The sequence below is a fragment of the Erinaceus europaeus genome, chromosome 12 (assembly GCF_950295315.1).
Source record: "Erinaceus europaeus chromosome 12, mEriEur2.1, whole genome shotgun sequence".
Taxonomy (NCBI): Eukaryota; Metazoa; Chordata; class Mammalia; order Eulipotyphla; family Erinaceidae; genus Erinaceus; species Erinaceus europaeus.
In genome coordinates, this window is record NC_080173.1 from 74,517,418 (window position 1) to 74,530,887 (window position 13,470).

The following is a 13,470-nucleotide window of genomic DNA, read 5'->3' on the forward strand; positions in this document are numbered from 1 at the left end:
CTCTCTGGCTGCTGTCAAGTTCTTCCATGCTTGGTTTGCTGAAATGATGCAGAAGGGGCTAGAGGTACAGAGGTGGACAAGAAAGGTGGTTTGAGGACTCCAGAGACTGATCCCAGACCTTGACCCCAAGTCTCAGGACACTCCCAATCCAAAGATGCTTATTTAGAAAATAACAACATGGCCTAAGTGGTGGTGCAGTTAATAAAGCACTGGACTCTCAAGCATGAGGCCTTTAGTTCAATCCCCTGCACTGCATGTGCCAGAGTGGAGCTCTGGTTCTCCCTCTTTCACACATCCCCTTTATAAATAAGTAAACATGTTTTTTTCTTTAAAAAGGAAGTAATGACAATAGCAACATTTCCAATACTGTGCCTCTATACAAATACCTGTAGTAGCTGACTTATGTCCCACAACAACCCAACTGGGGACTACTAGCACCCTTGTTTTATATATATATATATATATGTATGTATATATATATATATATATATATATATATGTATATATATATATATATTCCCTTTTGTTGCCCTTGTTGTTTATTGTTGTTGATGATATCATTCGTTGTTGGATAGGACAGAGAGAAATGGAGAGAGGAGGGGAAGACAGAAGGGGAGAGAAAGATAGACACCTGCAGACCTGCTTCACCGCCTGTGAAGCGACTCCCCTACAGGTGGGGAGCTGGGGGCTCAAACCAGGATCCTTACACCGGTCCTTGCGCTTGGCACCATGTGCACTTAACCTGCACCCTTGTTTTATAGATGAACTAACAAAAGTCTAGAAAGATTAGGGGGCAAAAAGACACCCCTAGGATGATGGCTTGGTGGGTAGTGAGGAGTTCTGACGCTTGTTTGGGGGAAATGTGGAAATGTGTCCTTGAGACAACAATTCTGTAAATCAACATTCCCTCAATAAAGTGAATCTGAAGTTAAAACTAACAGTCAAAAAGACATCAGGAGGTGCGGGTGGTGGTGCACCTGGTTGAGCACATGTTACAATGCACAGGGATCCCACCCGGTTTGAGCCCTCAGTCCCCACCTGCAGGGTGAAAGCTTCATAAGTGGTGGAGCAGTGTTGCAGTTGTCTGTCTCTCTCCCTTTCTACTACCCCCTTCCCTTTCCATTTCTGGCTCTCTCTCTATATCCAATAAATAAATAACGGTAATAATAAATAATAATAATAATAATAATAGACATTAGGAACCAGTATGAGCTTGGGGCACTGGGTCATCATTCAGGAATGTGTCATAGTGCTGGTCTTACTGGTTCAAACTTTCAGGGCTGGGACAGTGGTGCTTTCCATCTCTGCATTTCTAAAAAGGCAAGCTCTGTGGGGCTGGGTGGTGGCACACCTGGTTAAGCACACACAGTACTAAATGCAAGGACCTAGGTTCGAGCCCCCACTCCCCACCTGCGCGGGGGGTTGGGGGCACATCATGAGCTATAGCAGATGTGCAGATCTTTCTCCCTCTCTATCTCCCCATCCTCTCTCCATAAATGGGGGGGGGGGATGGCTGCTAGGAGCAGTGAATTCATAGTGTGCTAACCCTAGAGGTAAAACCTGGATACCCCAAAAGCCAGTAAGTAAATAAATAAATAGGCAAGCTCTGTGCCGCACACTTTGCCCTACTCATGTTACTTATTTTCTTTTGCTTCTCTTTTTCTACTCTGATTTCCTATGCCAATAGGGGCCAACTTAGCACAAACATAACACCACTATTAGACAGAGCCTGTGCTTTATTCACACTTGTCTAGTTCTCCCCAATGCCCATCCGGGATACATTCCATTTAACTGTCATGTTCCCTTTGGCTCTGTTAGGCTGTGACAGGTTCTCAGACATTCCTTGGCTTTTGACGACCTTGACAGTTCTGAGGAGCCCTGGTGAGGTATTTTGTATACTGTCCCTCAGTTGGGAATTGTCTGATGTCTTTTTTTTTTTTTTTTTTTTTGCCTCTTATTGCTGGGGCTCAGTGTTTGCACCATGAATCCACTGCTCCTGGACGTCATTTATTTTTCCCTCTTTTGTTGCCCTTGTTGTAGCCTTGTGGTTACTATTGTTGCTGTCATTTGTTGGATAGGATAGAGAGAAATCGAGAGAGGAGAAGACAGGGGGAGAGAAAGATAGACACCTGCAGACCTGCTTCACCATCTGTGAAGCGACTCCCCCGCAGGTGGGGAGCCGGGGGCTCCAACCGGGGTCATTACACCAGTCCTTGGTCTTTGCGCCACGTGCGCTTAACCCGCTGCGCTACTGCCCAACCCCCTTGTCTGATATCTTTATGATCAGACCGGGGAGAAGGATTTTGGGAAGGAAGGCTATTCTCATCACATCATACCAAGAATGCACACTGGCAGCAAGACTTGTCACTGCTGACGTTCACCTTGATCACTGACTGCAGCCAGTTTTGTCACACTCCTTCCTTGGAAAGCTGTTCTTTCCCCTCCTTCCAAATGATTCCCATTGGAAGTGTGCATGCCAGACAGTTAGGGGGTAGGAGAGAATAAACCACGTCCTTGGTGGGGAACCATCCTCATGATTCATCTGAATGTCTTCTGCACAGGAGCTTTTTCTACTATTGACTCACTCACTTAAATCAGTGACCACTTGAATATTTATTTTATACTGTGTGACCTAGTTCAATTTTACCAAACATGTGAATCTGGTATCACAGGTGCTCTAGGGGTAGGTGTTAAATATGGATAATCAGCTCACTGACCCCCACCCACCCCCATCTAAAGGCCTATTCACTCTAGAGAATTAGTGGTTTAGAAAATGAATGTTCACAAGGACCAGCATAGGAATCCTGGTTTGAGCCCCCCGGCTCCCCACCTGCAGAGGAGTCGCTTCACAAGCAGTGAAGCAGGTCTGCAGGTGTCTCTCTTTCTTTCCCCATCTCTGCCTTCCCCTCCTCTCTCCATTTCTCTCTGCCTTATCCAACAGTGACATCAATAACAACAATAATAACTACAACGATGAAAAACAACAAGGGCAACAAAAGGGAAAATAAATAAATATAAAAGAAAAGAAAAAGAAAAGAAAATGAATGTTGCTACCTGTTTTTTTTTTTTTTTTTTTTAATAAACAAACAAAATAGAGACTGTCCAAGCAGCCATCATTTTGTAAGGGAACTTTGCCTGCAGGGAAATGACATCCCTATTTTGCAGTGCCTATTTGAGTGTGGTATGCAGAGCATAGAGCAAAATGTATTGGGTTGCTGGTGAAGTCATGATGCATTTTTGCATAGAAAAACATACTTGGGGGGGCCGGGCAGTGGTGCAGCGGGTTAAGCACAAGGTGTGAAGTGCAAGGACCAGCATAAGGATCCCGGTTCGAGCCCCCGGCTCCCCACCTGCAGGGGAGTCCCTTCACAGGTGGTGAAGCAGGTCTGCAGGTATCTATCTTTCTCTCCCCCTCTGTCTTCCCTTCCTCTCTCCATTTCTCTCTGTCCTATCCAACAACAACAGCAATGACAACAATAATAATGACAACAACAAGGGTAACAAGAGCAGCAAAAGGGAACAAATAGCCTCCAGGAGCAGTGAATTCGTAGTGCAGGCACTGAGCCCCAGAAATAACCCTGGAGGCAAAAAACAAAAACAAAAACCCCACATACTTGGTTGTCAGAAAAGTCATGATGTATTTTTTTTTCTATGAAAAAATGCATCATGACTTTTTCGACAACCCAACAGAAAACTCATCAGCTAAATAAAGCCTTGAATGTGACCTTTGGAGCTAAATGAATGGAACTGGCAAGGATTATGCTTAGTGAAATAAGTTAGGAAGTGAAAAACAGCTACAGGATGATCTCACCCATATGTGGAATATGGGAAATTGAAGAACATGAACTTGAAAAATATATATAATCAACCATAGCTATGACCTTGGAGAGAACACAGCTGAAGGGAGGTGGGCAGCACAGAACCTTGGTGGTGGGAGTGGTGTGGAATTATACCACTGATATAGTCTCATAAATCACTAATAAGAACACATGAAAAATAAAGAAAGAAAAGAAAAACAGAAGAAATATACCATGGCTTCTGACAACCCAATAGTTCTATGGTTTCAGTCAATACACTGTAAGCAGAGCAGCCTCTGCAAGTGCCTTCAGGCTCTATCCATGGTCCTACCCTCTGTTTCTAATCAGCCTTATGATTTCAAACACAAGGCACCCACATCTTCAACTTGAAGGCAGCCCTGCATCTAGAGTGACAGAGGTAGGATCTTATATCTCTCTAATGTCTGACATACTGGGATGAAATTAACAGGATAAGGTCCAAGTAACAAATGTGGATTGAAAAAAATCGACACAGACAATAAACCAGATATCTCTTCAACAAGAGATAATTATTCATCTTTCTTCCCCAAATCACCTCAGAGTAAGAGAGACCTAAGGGTCGCAACAACCAAGCAGCACAGTTGTAGAGAGGAAATCTAGTCTAAACAGAACAGTCAATGGACATTTTGGGATCACGTAGGGAAGCCTGAATACAGTCTGCATATTAAACCAGATGAGAATTTATTGAAGCAGAAAAGTGCTGATCTGTCACTGGGGGAAAAAAAAATCAGGTTACAAAACAGTATTCACAGCATGATCTCATTTTATGGAGAAAAATCTACATATGAACCCTGGAAGGATGTGGCCACTAATCCTTCACTGCAGGGGTCCCTGGGAGATGAGGCTGTAACACTTTTCATTTTGCTTGTCTCTATAATTTCCTATAATACATAAATTGTTTCTATACCAATAAAATGTCAAGCTTAAAAAGGAAAAAAAAATCTCTGCCCATCTTCCTCCAGGATGGAGAATCCTGACTTGGCAGAGGTTCCTAAGAAAGCTGGGGGGGAGGGGTGCTCATTCGCTAGAAACTTCCTGTGAGTGGAAGTGGAAGCACATTCAAAAGGCTCCAAGCTGCCTGTGTGTGTGTGTGTGTGTGTGTGTGTGTGTGTGTGTGTGCCCTGTGGGGTTGAGATGGTCCTCAGGGGTCTCCTGGACTGGCCCTCTGTGTTACTAATAGGAGAGCTAACTCACACAATTAGGGAAGAGCAGCTCCAGGGACTGAAACCAGAGGTTTTTGCCCCTGTGGGAGCTTGGGGGTAATGGTGTGAAAATAGCTTGGGATTTGAGAAGCAAGGGTGTCTGGCCCGGAGAAGGGAAGCCAGAAGGGAGTGCATGGGGAGAAGTGCAGGTGGCAGGGGTGCTGTTAGCAAATAGGATGACTCAAAGATGTGAATGCTCTGTAGAACTGCCATGGATGACAAGTGACAAGCAGGTTTGGCTCTAGGGTATGTGAGGGAGACAGTTCTGAGCACAGGAGCTGTCCAGCTTGGGGATAAGCTGAGGCTTGGAGGGGACACCTGGGTGATGGGGTGGAGGGGCTTCCTACTAGAGATTGTTGGGAAGTCCTCCTTACCACAAAGGTGCTGTGGCTCTGGAATTCTAGGTGTCAGCCAGGAATGGGCAGAATCTCCCCTGCAGCATGTGTCCTGAGAGAAAGGAGCTGAGGCTCAGTCCTTGGGGAGAAGGTTGCTCAGGGGAATCACCTGGAGGGGAGAGGCTCCAGTGGCCTTTGGGAAAGAATCACGGTGATAGCAGGCAAGCCCCACAGAGGGACAGGAGAGCAACAACCTGCAGAACTTCAGCAGGTATGAACTTCCCGGGATGGGCACCTGAGTTCTCATACTTGACACCTGCCCTCATCCTCTCCCGCCTCTTGCTCTCAGTCCCAAGTCCCAGGTCCCCACCACGCCCAGGTGCCCTGCAGAGACGATTACCATATTTCACTTGCCAGGTGACAGGGAGGTAGCCTGGGCATACCCTGACCACTCCTTTGGAGCCTGTGCAGTCCCAGGAACAGAATGCTAGTCGGTGCCCATCAGAAGCCAATAACCCCAGGTTCCCAAGCCCAGTCTGAAGCCCTTAGTGGCCTTAGAAACATAGCTCAGGCTTCTTTCTGTCTCCAAAAAGACACCGTGAGCATTTCAGAGTGGGCACGCTTTCCTGCCAGGTCCAGATGTGCACCTGCCAAACCCGGTCCCTGTGCCCGTGGCTCGAGAGGACAATGGTTTGTGGGCCATTTATCTAGATTCCTCGACCCGCCCCACTGGCAGCGCCATCGCTGAATCCAGTTCTGCAAACAAACCAACATGAACTCGTGCTTTCCTCCAAACAGACATGAATCTATTGCAGGGGACACCCCTCAGCTCGCGCTGGCCCGCTGTAGTTAATACCGGCAGCCGCCAGGCAGGCCTGGCCGCCCGGGAAGGAGAGCGGGAGTCACCCACCGCGCGGGCGGGCGCCGGAGCCGGGAGAATCCAGGCTGGCCGCAAGCAGTCACCCCCTTCAGTGCTGTAGGCAGGGCGGGTGCAGTCTGGGCGCCCCGGCTGCAGAGCACCCCTAGTTGTCCTCCCCCGACCCCACCCCACCCCCCGGCCAGGCCCGGCAGCCGCACACCTCCCCACCTGGCACTCCCAAGCGCAGACCGGCCTCCCCTCCACTAGAGGAGAAAGGGGATGCCAACGCCGGGCTCTGACCCTGCGAGCTCCGACAGCTCCCCCCGCCCCGAACGCCAGGGGCTGCAGCCGGGCCCAGGGGCCCGCGCCGCCGGAAGGGAGATGGGCTGAGGCCACCCTGGGCGTGACGTGCGGCCAGGGCGCGGGCGCGCACGCTGGAGAGGAGGGTCCAGCCCGGCGGGGATGCTCCGCGGCTCCGGCCCAACTCCCGCGGCTCCCTCGAGCCTCCCCCGAGGGGAGCGGGAGGGGAAGGCGCGGCCCGACTCGCGGCCGGCAGGTGCAGCGGCGGCCCCTTACCTCCTCGCCTTGGCCGAAGCGCTTGCCCAGCGCCGCCACGCGCTCCACGCGCAGGAAGCCGTCGGGGTCGCGGCCGCACACCTCGAACACCTCGCGCAGGCGGCGCACGGAGCGCAGCAGAGCCGCGGGGGCGCCCGCCCAGCCCGCGCCGCCCGCCATCCGGGCCGCCGGCAGCTAGCCCGAGCCCCGCGCCGCCCCGCGCAGCCGCCCGCCCCGCCACGCCGCCATCCCTGCGCCCGCCGCCGCCTGCCGCCGCCCGCGTGGCTCTGCGGCGCAGCCTCGCCCCGTGGCCCCGCCGTGTCAGGCGCCGCGCCGCAGCCCCGCGGCTCCCGGCGCTCGGGGAGGGCGGGGCGCGGCGGGCGGGGCGGCTGCAGACAAAAGGTGCCGCGCGCCGCCCGCCCGCCAGGGGCCGCCCCGCGCCGCCGGACGCTGCCTCGAGGACTCAGTTTCCCCCGCGTCCCCAGGGGACCCCCAGGGGAGGCGGTGCAGAGAATTCACGGAAATTCGGATCAGCACCAGCACCGAGGCCCCGCCCTCTAGGCAGAGTCCAGTTTTCTTTCTTCCGTTCTCCCATTATTTCTCTTTTTTTTTTTTTTGTCTCCTTCTCTTTCTCTCTTCCTTTCTGTCTCTCACCAGAGCACTGCTCAGATCTGGCTTATGGTGGGGTGGGGGATTGAACCTGCGACTTTGGAGCCTCAGGGCTGATAAGTCTCTTTGAGTATCCTTTATACTATCTACTCCTGCCCTTTCCATCCTTTCTTTTTCTCTCTTTTCTTTTTCTCTCTTTTCTTTCTTTCTTTCTTTTTTTTTTTTTTTTTTGCCGCCAGGGTTAAAAATCCACTGCTCCTGGAGGCTATTTTTTCCCTTTTGTTGCTCTTGTTTACCGTTGTTATTATTGTTATTGTTGTTGTTGTTGTTGGATATGACAGAGAAATGGAGAGAGGAGGGGAAGAGAAAGCCCTGTGAAGCGACAGCTCTGCAGGTGGGGAACCGGGGGCTCGAACCGGGATCCTTACGGATCCTTATGCTTCAAGCCATGTGCGCTTAACCAGATGCGCCACCACCAGGCCCCTCTTTTTTTCTTTTTATTTCGATAGAACAGAGAAATTGAGAGGGGAGGGGAGATAGAGGAAGGAGGGAGGGAGGAAGGGACTGCCTCCCCCTGCAGGTAGGCAGTGGGGCTGGAACCTGTATGTGCTCAACGGGTTGTGTCACCGCCCTCCCCTCGCCCAATCCAGTTTTGAGACGCTGGCCCACCCCCAGATCCCCACAGCACAGGCAGCCCATCCCTGCCCACCTCCCCCTTTGTGGGTACCCAGAGGTACTGGGTGCTAAGTGTTTCCTGTGTTAGCGTGTTCAGCTGTCACAGAGGAAGCTGAGACTTGGAGAGGTTGAAGTACTGATCCTAGGTCACACAGCTCTGGGAGAGCCAGCCTGCATTCCTACCCAGTCTGGATGGAGCAGCTCTCAGCATGGGAACAACCAAACCAGTCATGTTTCTTTTTAGAACGTGGATGGATGTTGGGGGGAAAGTGCAAGGGGATCCTGGTCACCCTTTGGACATGTGTTTCCCAGCTGTGTCACAGCAGCAGAAGGTCACCCGGATGAACAGGAGAGGAGACAGGTTTCTGGCCAGCTCACCAACCCCTCTTCAAAGGGGGGTCTCCTTGAGAAAACTCCATCCTGAGGTCCCCAGACCACAGCTGAGCTCATGGTATTCTCTATTCTCTTGCCACATCTACTAGGGCTTGACTGGGGGCTACTGACTTGAGCTGGAAACCCTGGCATTCTGTTCTCAGGATCCTATCTAGTGACCAGGGAGCTTTGGAAAGTACACCATCTCCAAAGGTCCTTCCAGACTCCCAGGTGACTAGCTGGTCATTGATTTATCCAGGAGAAGGGCTGTGCTTACTACCCTTTCTCTAGACCCTGGGTATAATGGCGTGTCTGTGTGTGGGGGGAGTAATAATGCAGAGGGGGCTGAAGGATGGCCCACCCAATCGAATGCACAAATTATCATGTGTAAAGACCAGGGTTTCCAGCCCTCACCTGCAGGGGATCGAAGCTACATGAGCAGTGAAGCAGTGCTGTAGGCCTCTCTATTTCTCTCTCCATCAAAAGAAAAAGAAAAAAAAAAAAAAAAAGGCCACTAGGAATGGTGGAATCATCACACAGGCACCGAGTCCCAGTGATAATCCTGATGGCAAAATAAAAAGTAAATTGTCAGAGGGATGTGGGCAAGGACAGTTAAGGGTAGGTGGGCTCTCCTTAGGAGAGGGCTTTTGAATATGGTGTGAGTCTGTTTTAGAACAAACAATGTGGGCATCTGACTTGGTTCACTTGGGACTTGTTCATGCGTAAACCAGACCCCCACTTGTGCCAACTAAGGTGAGTGAGAGCTCCCAGGTCTCCCTCTGATCCTCTGTTTTGAGGGGGGAATTCAATGCCTGGGAAAACTCAGAGCCATTTCAGTAGCTCCCCAGAGAAGGTGGCCATTCTTGCCCATCTCCTTTCTGTGCTGAGCCTCTGGGTGAGAGAAGATGAGTGTGAGCTGCCTTTGGAGAGAAAAATGTGAGGGTGCTGGGGGATGGCAGCAGCTCTCCAGCTTCCACTCTGGGCCCACTAGCAGAGCTGTGGAGGGGAGGGGTACCACTGCACCCTCTGTGGAGCTCTTTGCTCCTCAGGCCCACTCTCCCAGGTTCCCGTCCCCCAGTTCTCTGCCAATCACTGCATATTCCCCTGAAGGATGTATTCTGAGCTGAGCAGGAAGACCACAGGGGCTCCTTGCCATTGGGCTAGCTGGACCTCCAGCAGTCTGTCTCTCATTTCTCTCCTCTCCTGATCCTCATTCTCCACTTCTTCCTCTGTTTCACAGGGCAGGTGGAAGGGAAAGTCTCACCCAGATGCTAGGCATACATTAGTTCTAATCGTCAGCTACTCCATAGGGAAGTATTATTCAGATGAGAAAACTGAGACCCAAATGTATTAATATCTTGGTGAGGAACATCTAGTCAGCAAAGAAGCCCTCAATCTCAAAACATCCCAATCATAATATCCTTTTTTCTCTTTCTTTTCCTTTTTTTTTAGAACTTTTTAAAAAAATATTTTTATTTTTTAAAATTTATTTTATCACCTATTTATTTATTGGCTAGAAAAGACAGCCAGAAATTGAGAGGGAAGGGAATGATAGAGAGAGACAGAGACACCTGCAGCACTGCTTTACCATTTGCAAAGCATTCCCCCTGCAGGTGAGGAGAATTTATTTATTTATGAGAAAGATAGGAGGAGAGAGAGAAAGAACCAGACATCACTCTGGTACATGTGCAGCCAGGGATTGAACTTGGGACCTCATGCTTGAGAGTCCATACTTCATCCACTGTGCTACCTCCCAGACCAGATTCTTTTCCTTTCTTTCTCCCTGACCCCCCCCTCCACCTTTCTTTTCTCCTTGCCACCAGGGTTATCAGTGGGGCTCAGTGCCTCTATGAGTGAGTAAGTAAATAAGAACAGCCATTGACCCGAAACCAACTGTTCCTTGTTCCGTGTAAACATCCCCACCTGTACCCACTCTATGCTAACTGTAAAAAAGCTGAGATGGAAAATGTTTGGGGTCACAAGACTTCCCCTGTGTGGAGGCTCTTGAGACCCAAGCTTAAGCTTGCTAATAAAGGCTCTTTACTTGCATGTGATTCTGGACTTCCTTGTGTGTGATCGGGACCCGAACTTCTGGGCACAACATGAGGAATTCACTGCTCCTGGCAGCTTTTTATTTATTTATTTTTAAATTTCTGTGTGTGTATGTATGGGGGAGAATAGAGACAGAAATTGAGAGGCATAGGGGAGATAAAAGAGGAAGAGAGACACCTTGTGTAGCATTGCTTCATCACTTGTGAAACTCCTACCCCCCAAAAGTAGGGACTGGGGGCTTGAACCCTTGTGCATGGTAATGTGAGCATTCTACTGGCTGCACCACCATCCAGCCCCCTCCTACCCCCAATTTCCTGGGCTCGCCAATCCTCACATGCACAGCCCTCTCTTCCCAGGAAGTGCTCAAAAAGAATTAAAGTATCAAGGGGGAAAGTGTAAGTAAAGGCCAGGCTTGCCCCTCAAGCTTTGGCTGGAGGGAAGGGCTTCTGGTCCGTGTCAGAGAAACCTCATGGCAGTCCCTGCACAGATGTCTGTGTTGAGCAGGAAGACCACAGAGGTGAAATGGTCCAGGAAGCCATAAACAATCAGCCCACCCTAGACTTGTTCACTTGGCTCCTGCAGATAAAGGGGCAGGGCCCTATTCCCTCTGGGCAGGGGCTTCCTCGAAAGCTATCCTTGGCTGGAGATGAAGGACAAGACAGTGACTGCAATTCCTCCTGCCTTGAAGAGGAATGGCGGGGGGAGATAGGCATTCCACTAGAGAACTGTACAAACTAAGTATGCATGTGTAGGAAAAGAAACTCAGAGTAGCGGGCAAGATGGAGTGCTATTGGGGCCAGGTCATGGTGCACCTGGTTGAGAGCATGTGTTACAGTGTGCAAGGACCCGAGTTTGAAACCCTAGTCCCCACCTACAGGAGGAAAAGCTTTGCAAGTGGTGAAGTAGTGCTGCAGGTTGGTATCTCTCTCTCTTAAATAATTTTTATCTTTATTTATTTGATAGGGATAACCAGAAATCAAGAGGAAGGGAGAGGGAGAGAGACAGACACCTACAGCACTGCTTCACCAGTCATGAAGCTTTCCTCCAGCAGGTGGGGACTGGGCTTGAACTCAGGTCCTTGCACATTGTAACATGTGCATTCAACCAGCTGCTCTACCAATCTGGCCCATCTCTCTCCCTCTCTATCTCCCCCTGCCCTCTCAATTTCTGACTGTTCCTATCCAATAAATAAAGATTAATAGTAATACTGAAGATGGAGTAGTATCAGGGAAGGCTTCCTGAGTGCAGAAACCTCTGATCTAAACTAGAAGGTATACATGGGAGTGTGCTCAGGCAAGGCTTGTATTTGGGTTGAGATTAAATGGAGTCACAACGCCTGTTGAACTAAGCAACACAGAGGGAGAGGACAGCCTGGCCTGGTCCCACGGGAAACAGAGGTGGTGAGGAGCTACTTCACTCAGCTGCATACTACTGGGGGAAGACTAAGACCCAGGCCTAGAAGCTCCTGCTGCTCTCCAGACAAGATGGAGGAGATTCTGTTCTAAGCTCTGAACTTGAGCACTTAGGGCAGCCAGGAAGGGGAGAGAACAGGAGCTTCCCAAAGCATTGGTGCTATATCAGGTCAATTTGACAGAAGGCCCTTGCTTTTTCTTCTTCCTGTCTGTCCCTGTCCTTTAAGAATTCCTGTTTCAGGAAAGAGAGAGGCAGACTGGGAGTATGGACCGACCAGTCAACGCCCATGTTCAGCGAGGAAGCAATTACAGAAGCCAGACCTTCTACCTTCTGCAACCCTCAATGACCCTGGGTCCATGCTCCCAGAGGGATAGAGAATGGGAAAGCTATCGGGGGAGGGGGTGGGATATGGAGATTGGGCGGTGGGAATTGTGTGGAGTTGTACCCCTCCTACCCTATGGTTTTGTTAATTAATCCTTTCTTAAATAAAAAAAAAATTAAATTAAAAAAAAAAAAAAAAGAATTCCTGTTTCAGTCCACAATATTTATACATCTTTCCCATATTTGGGAGCTACTCTCTTCCTTGATCCTTTTTCTGGTCCTTTTTCTAACCATGACATCATCTCCCCAGACAATAACTTGGATCCACCTGCATATCAGATTTCAGGCTCAAGGAAAAACAAACAAACAAACAAACTAGTATAGCCACAGGGCCTTTGGAATATAACTAAAATATGCCTACTAGCTATCTGCAAAACAGAGACCCCCCCCCCCCCAACTCTTCATCTGCACTATTCCAGCCTTTAGGTTCATGATTAGTCAACAATTTGTTTGGCTTTGTATGTTAACTCTCTTTTCAGCCACCAGGTTCCAGATACTAGCATGATGCCAACCAGACTTCCCTGGACAGGCAACCCCACCAATATGTCCTGGAGCTCCGATTCCCCAGAGCCCTGCCCCACTAGGGAAAGAGAGAGACAGGCTGGGAGTAAGGATCGACCTGTCAACGCCCATGTTCAGCGGGAAAGCAATTACAGAAGCCAGACCTTCCACCTTCTGTATCCCACAATGATGTTGGGTCCATACTCCCAGAGGGTTAAAGAATAGGAAAGCTATCAAGGGAGGGGATGGGATATGGAGTTCTGATGGTAGATATTGTGTGGAGTTGTACTCCTCTTATCCTATGGTTTTGTCAGTGTTTCCTTTTTATAAATAAAAAAATAATAAGCAAAAAAAAAAAAAAATCCCTGTTCCAAGCTGGGGCTCAGTTCCCTGCCCTTCCTCTCTGTGCCCTTCCCCAGCTGGCAGCTGGCCCTAAAGTGTTGTTGAGGGCACCATGTGGTCCTGAGCCTGTACACTGTTCTTAGTGTAATTTCCAAATCAGCACAGAGGTTGAAGCACAGGTGTTGGGGACCCTGTGATTTATATAATGCCTAACCACTTATGTGACCTATTTCTCTACTACTTCCTGTATAGTGGAACCAGACATGTCAGAAATTCTTTGTGATCTCTGTCGTTCTGTCTCCAGTCTCCTGGGGGTGTTTGGACCACATCAGGGTAAA

The 13,470-nt window shown here is 49.6% G+C and overlaps 1 protein-coding gene across 1 annotated transcript in view; it reads right to left on the minus strand.

Annotated features, from left to right (window-relative positions):
* The window catches only part of RAB11FIP4 (RAB11 family interacting protein 4), a 171,365-nt gene extending 164,367 nt beyond the window's left edge, over positions 1-6,998 (minus strand). The window contains exon 1 of the mRNA XM_060203996.1: positions 6,809-6,998. Within this exon, the coding sequence (XP_060059979.1) occupies positions 6,809-6,967 (159 nt within the window). The 5' untranslated portion in view covers positions 6,968-6,998. The remainder of the gene's footprint in view (positions 1-6,808) is intronic.
* Positions 6,999-13,470: the final 6,472 nt, after the last annotated feature.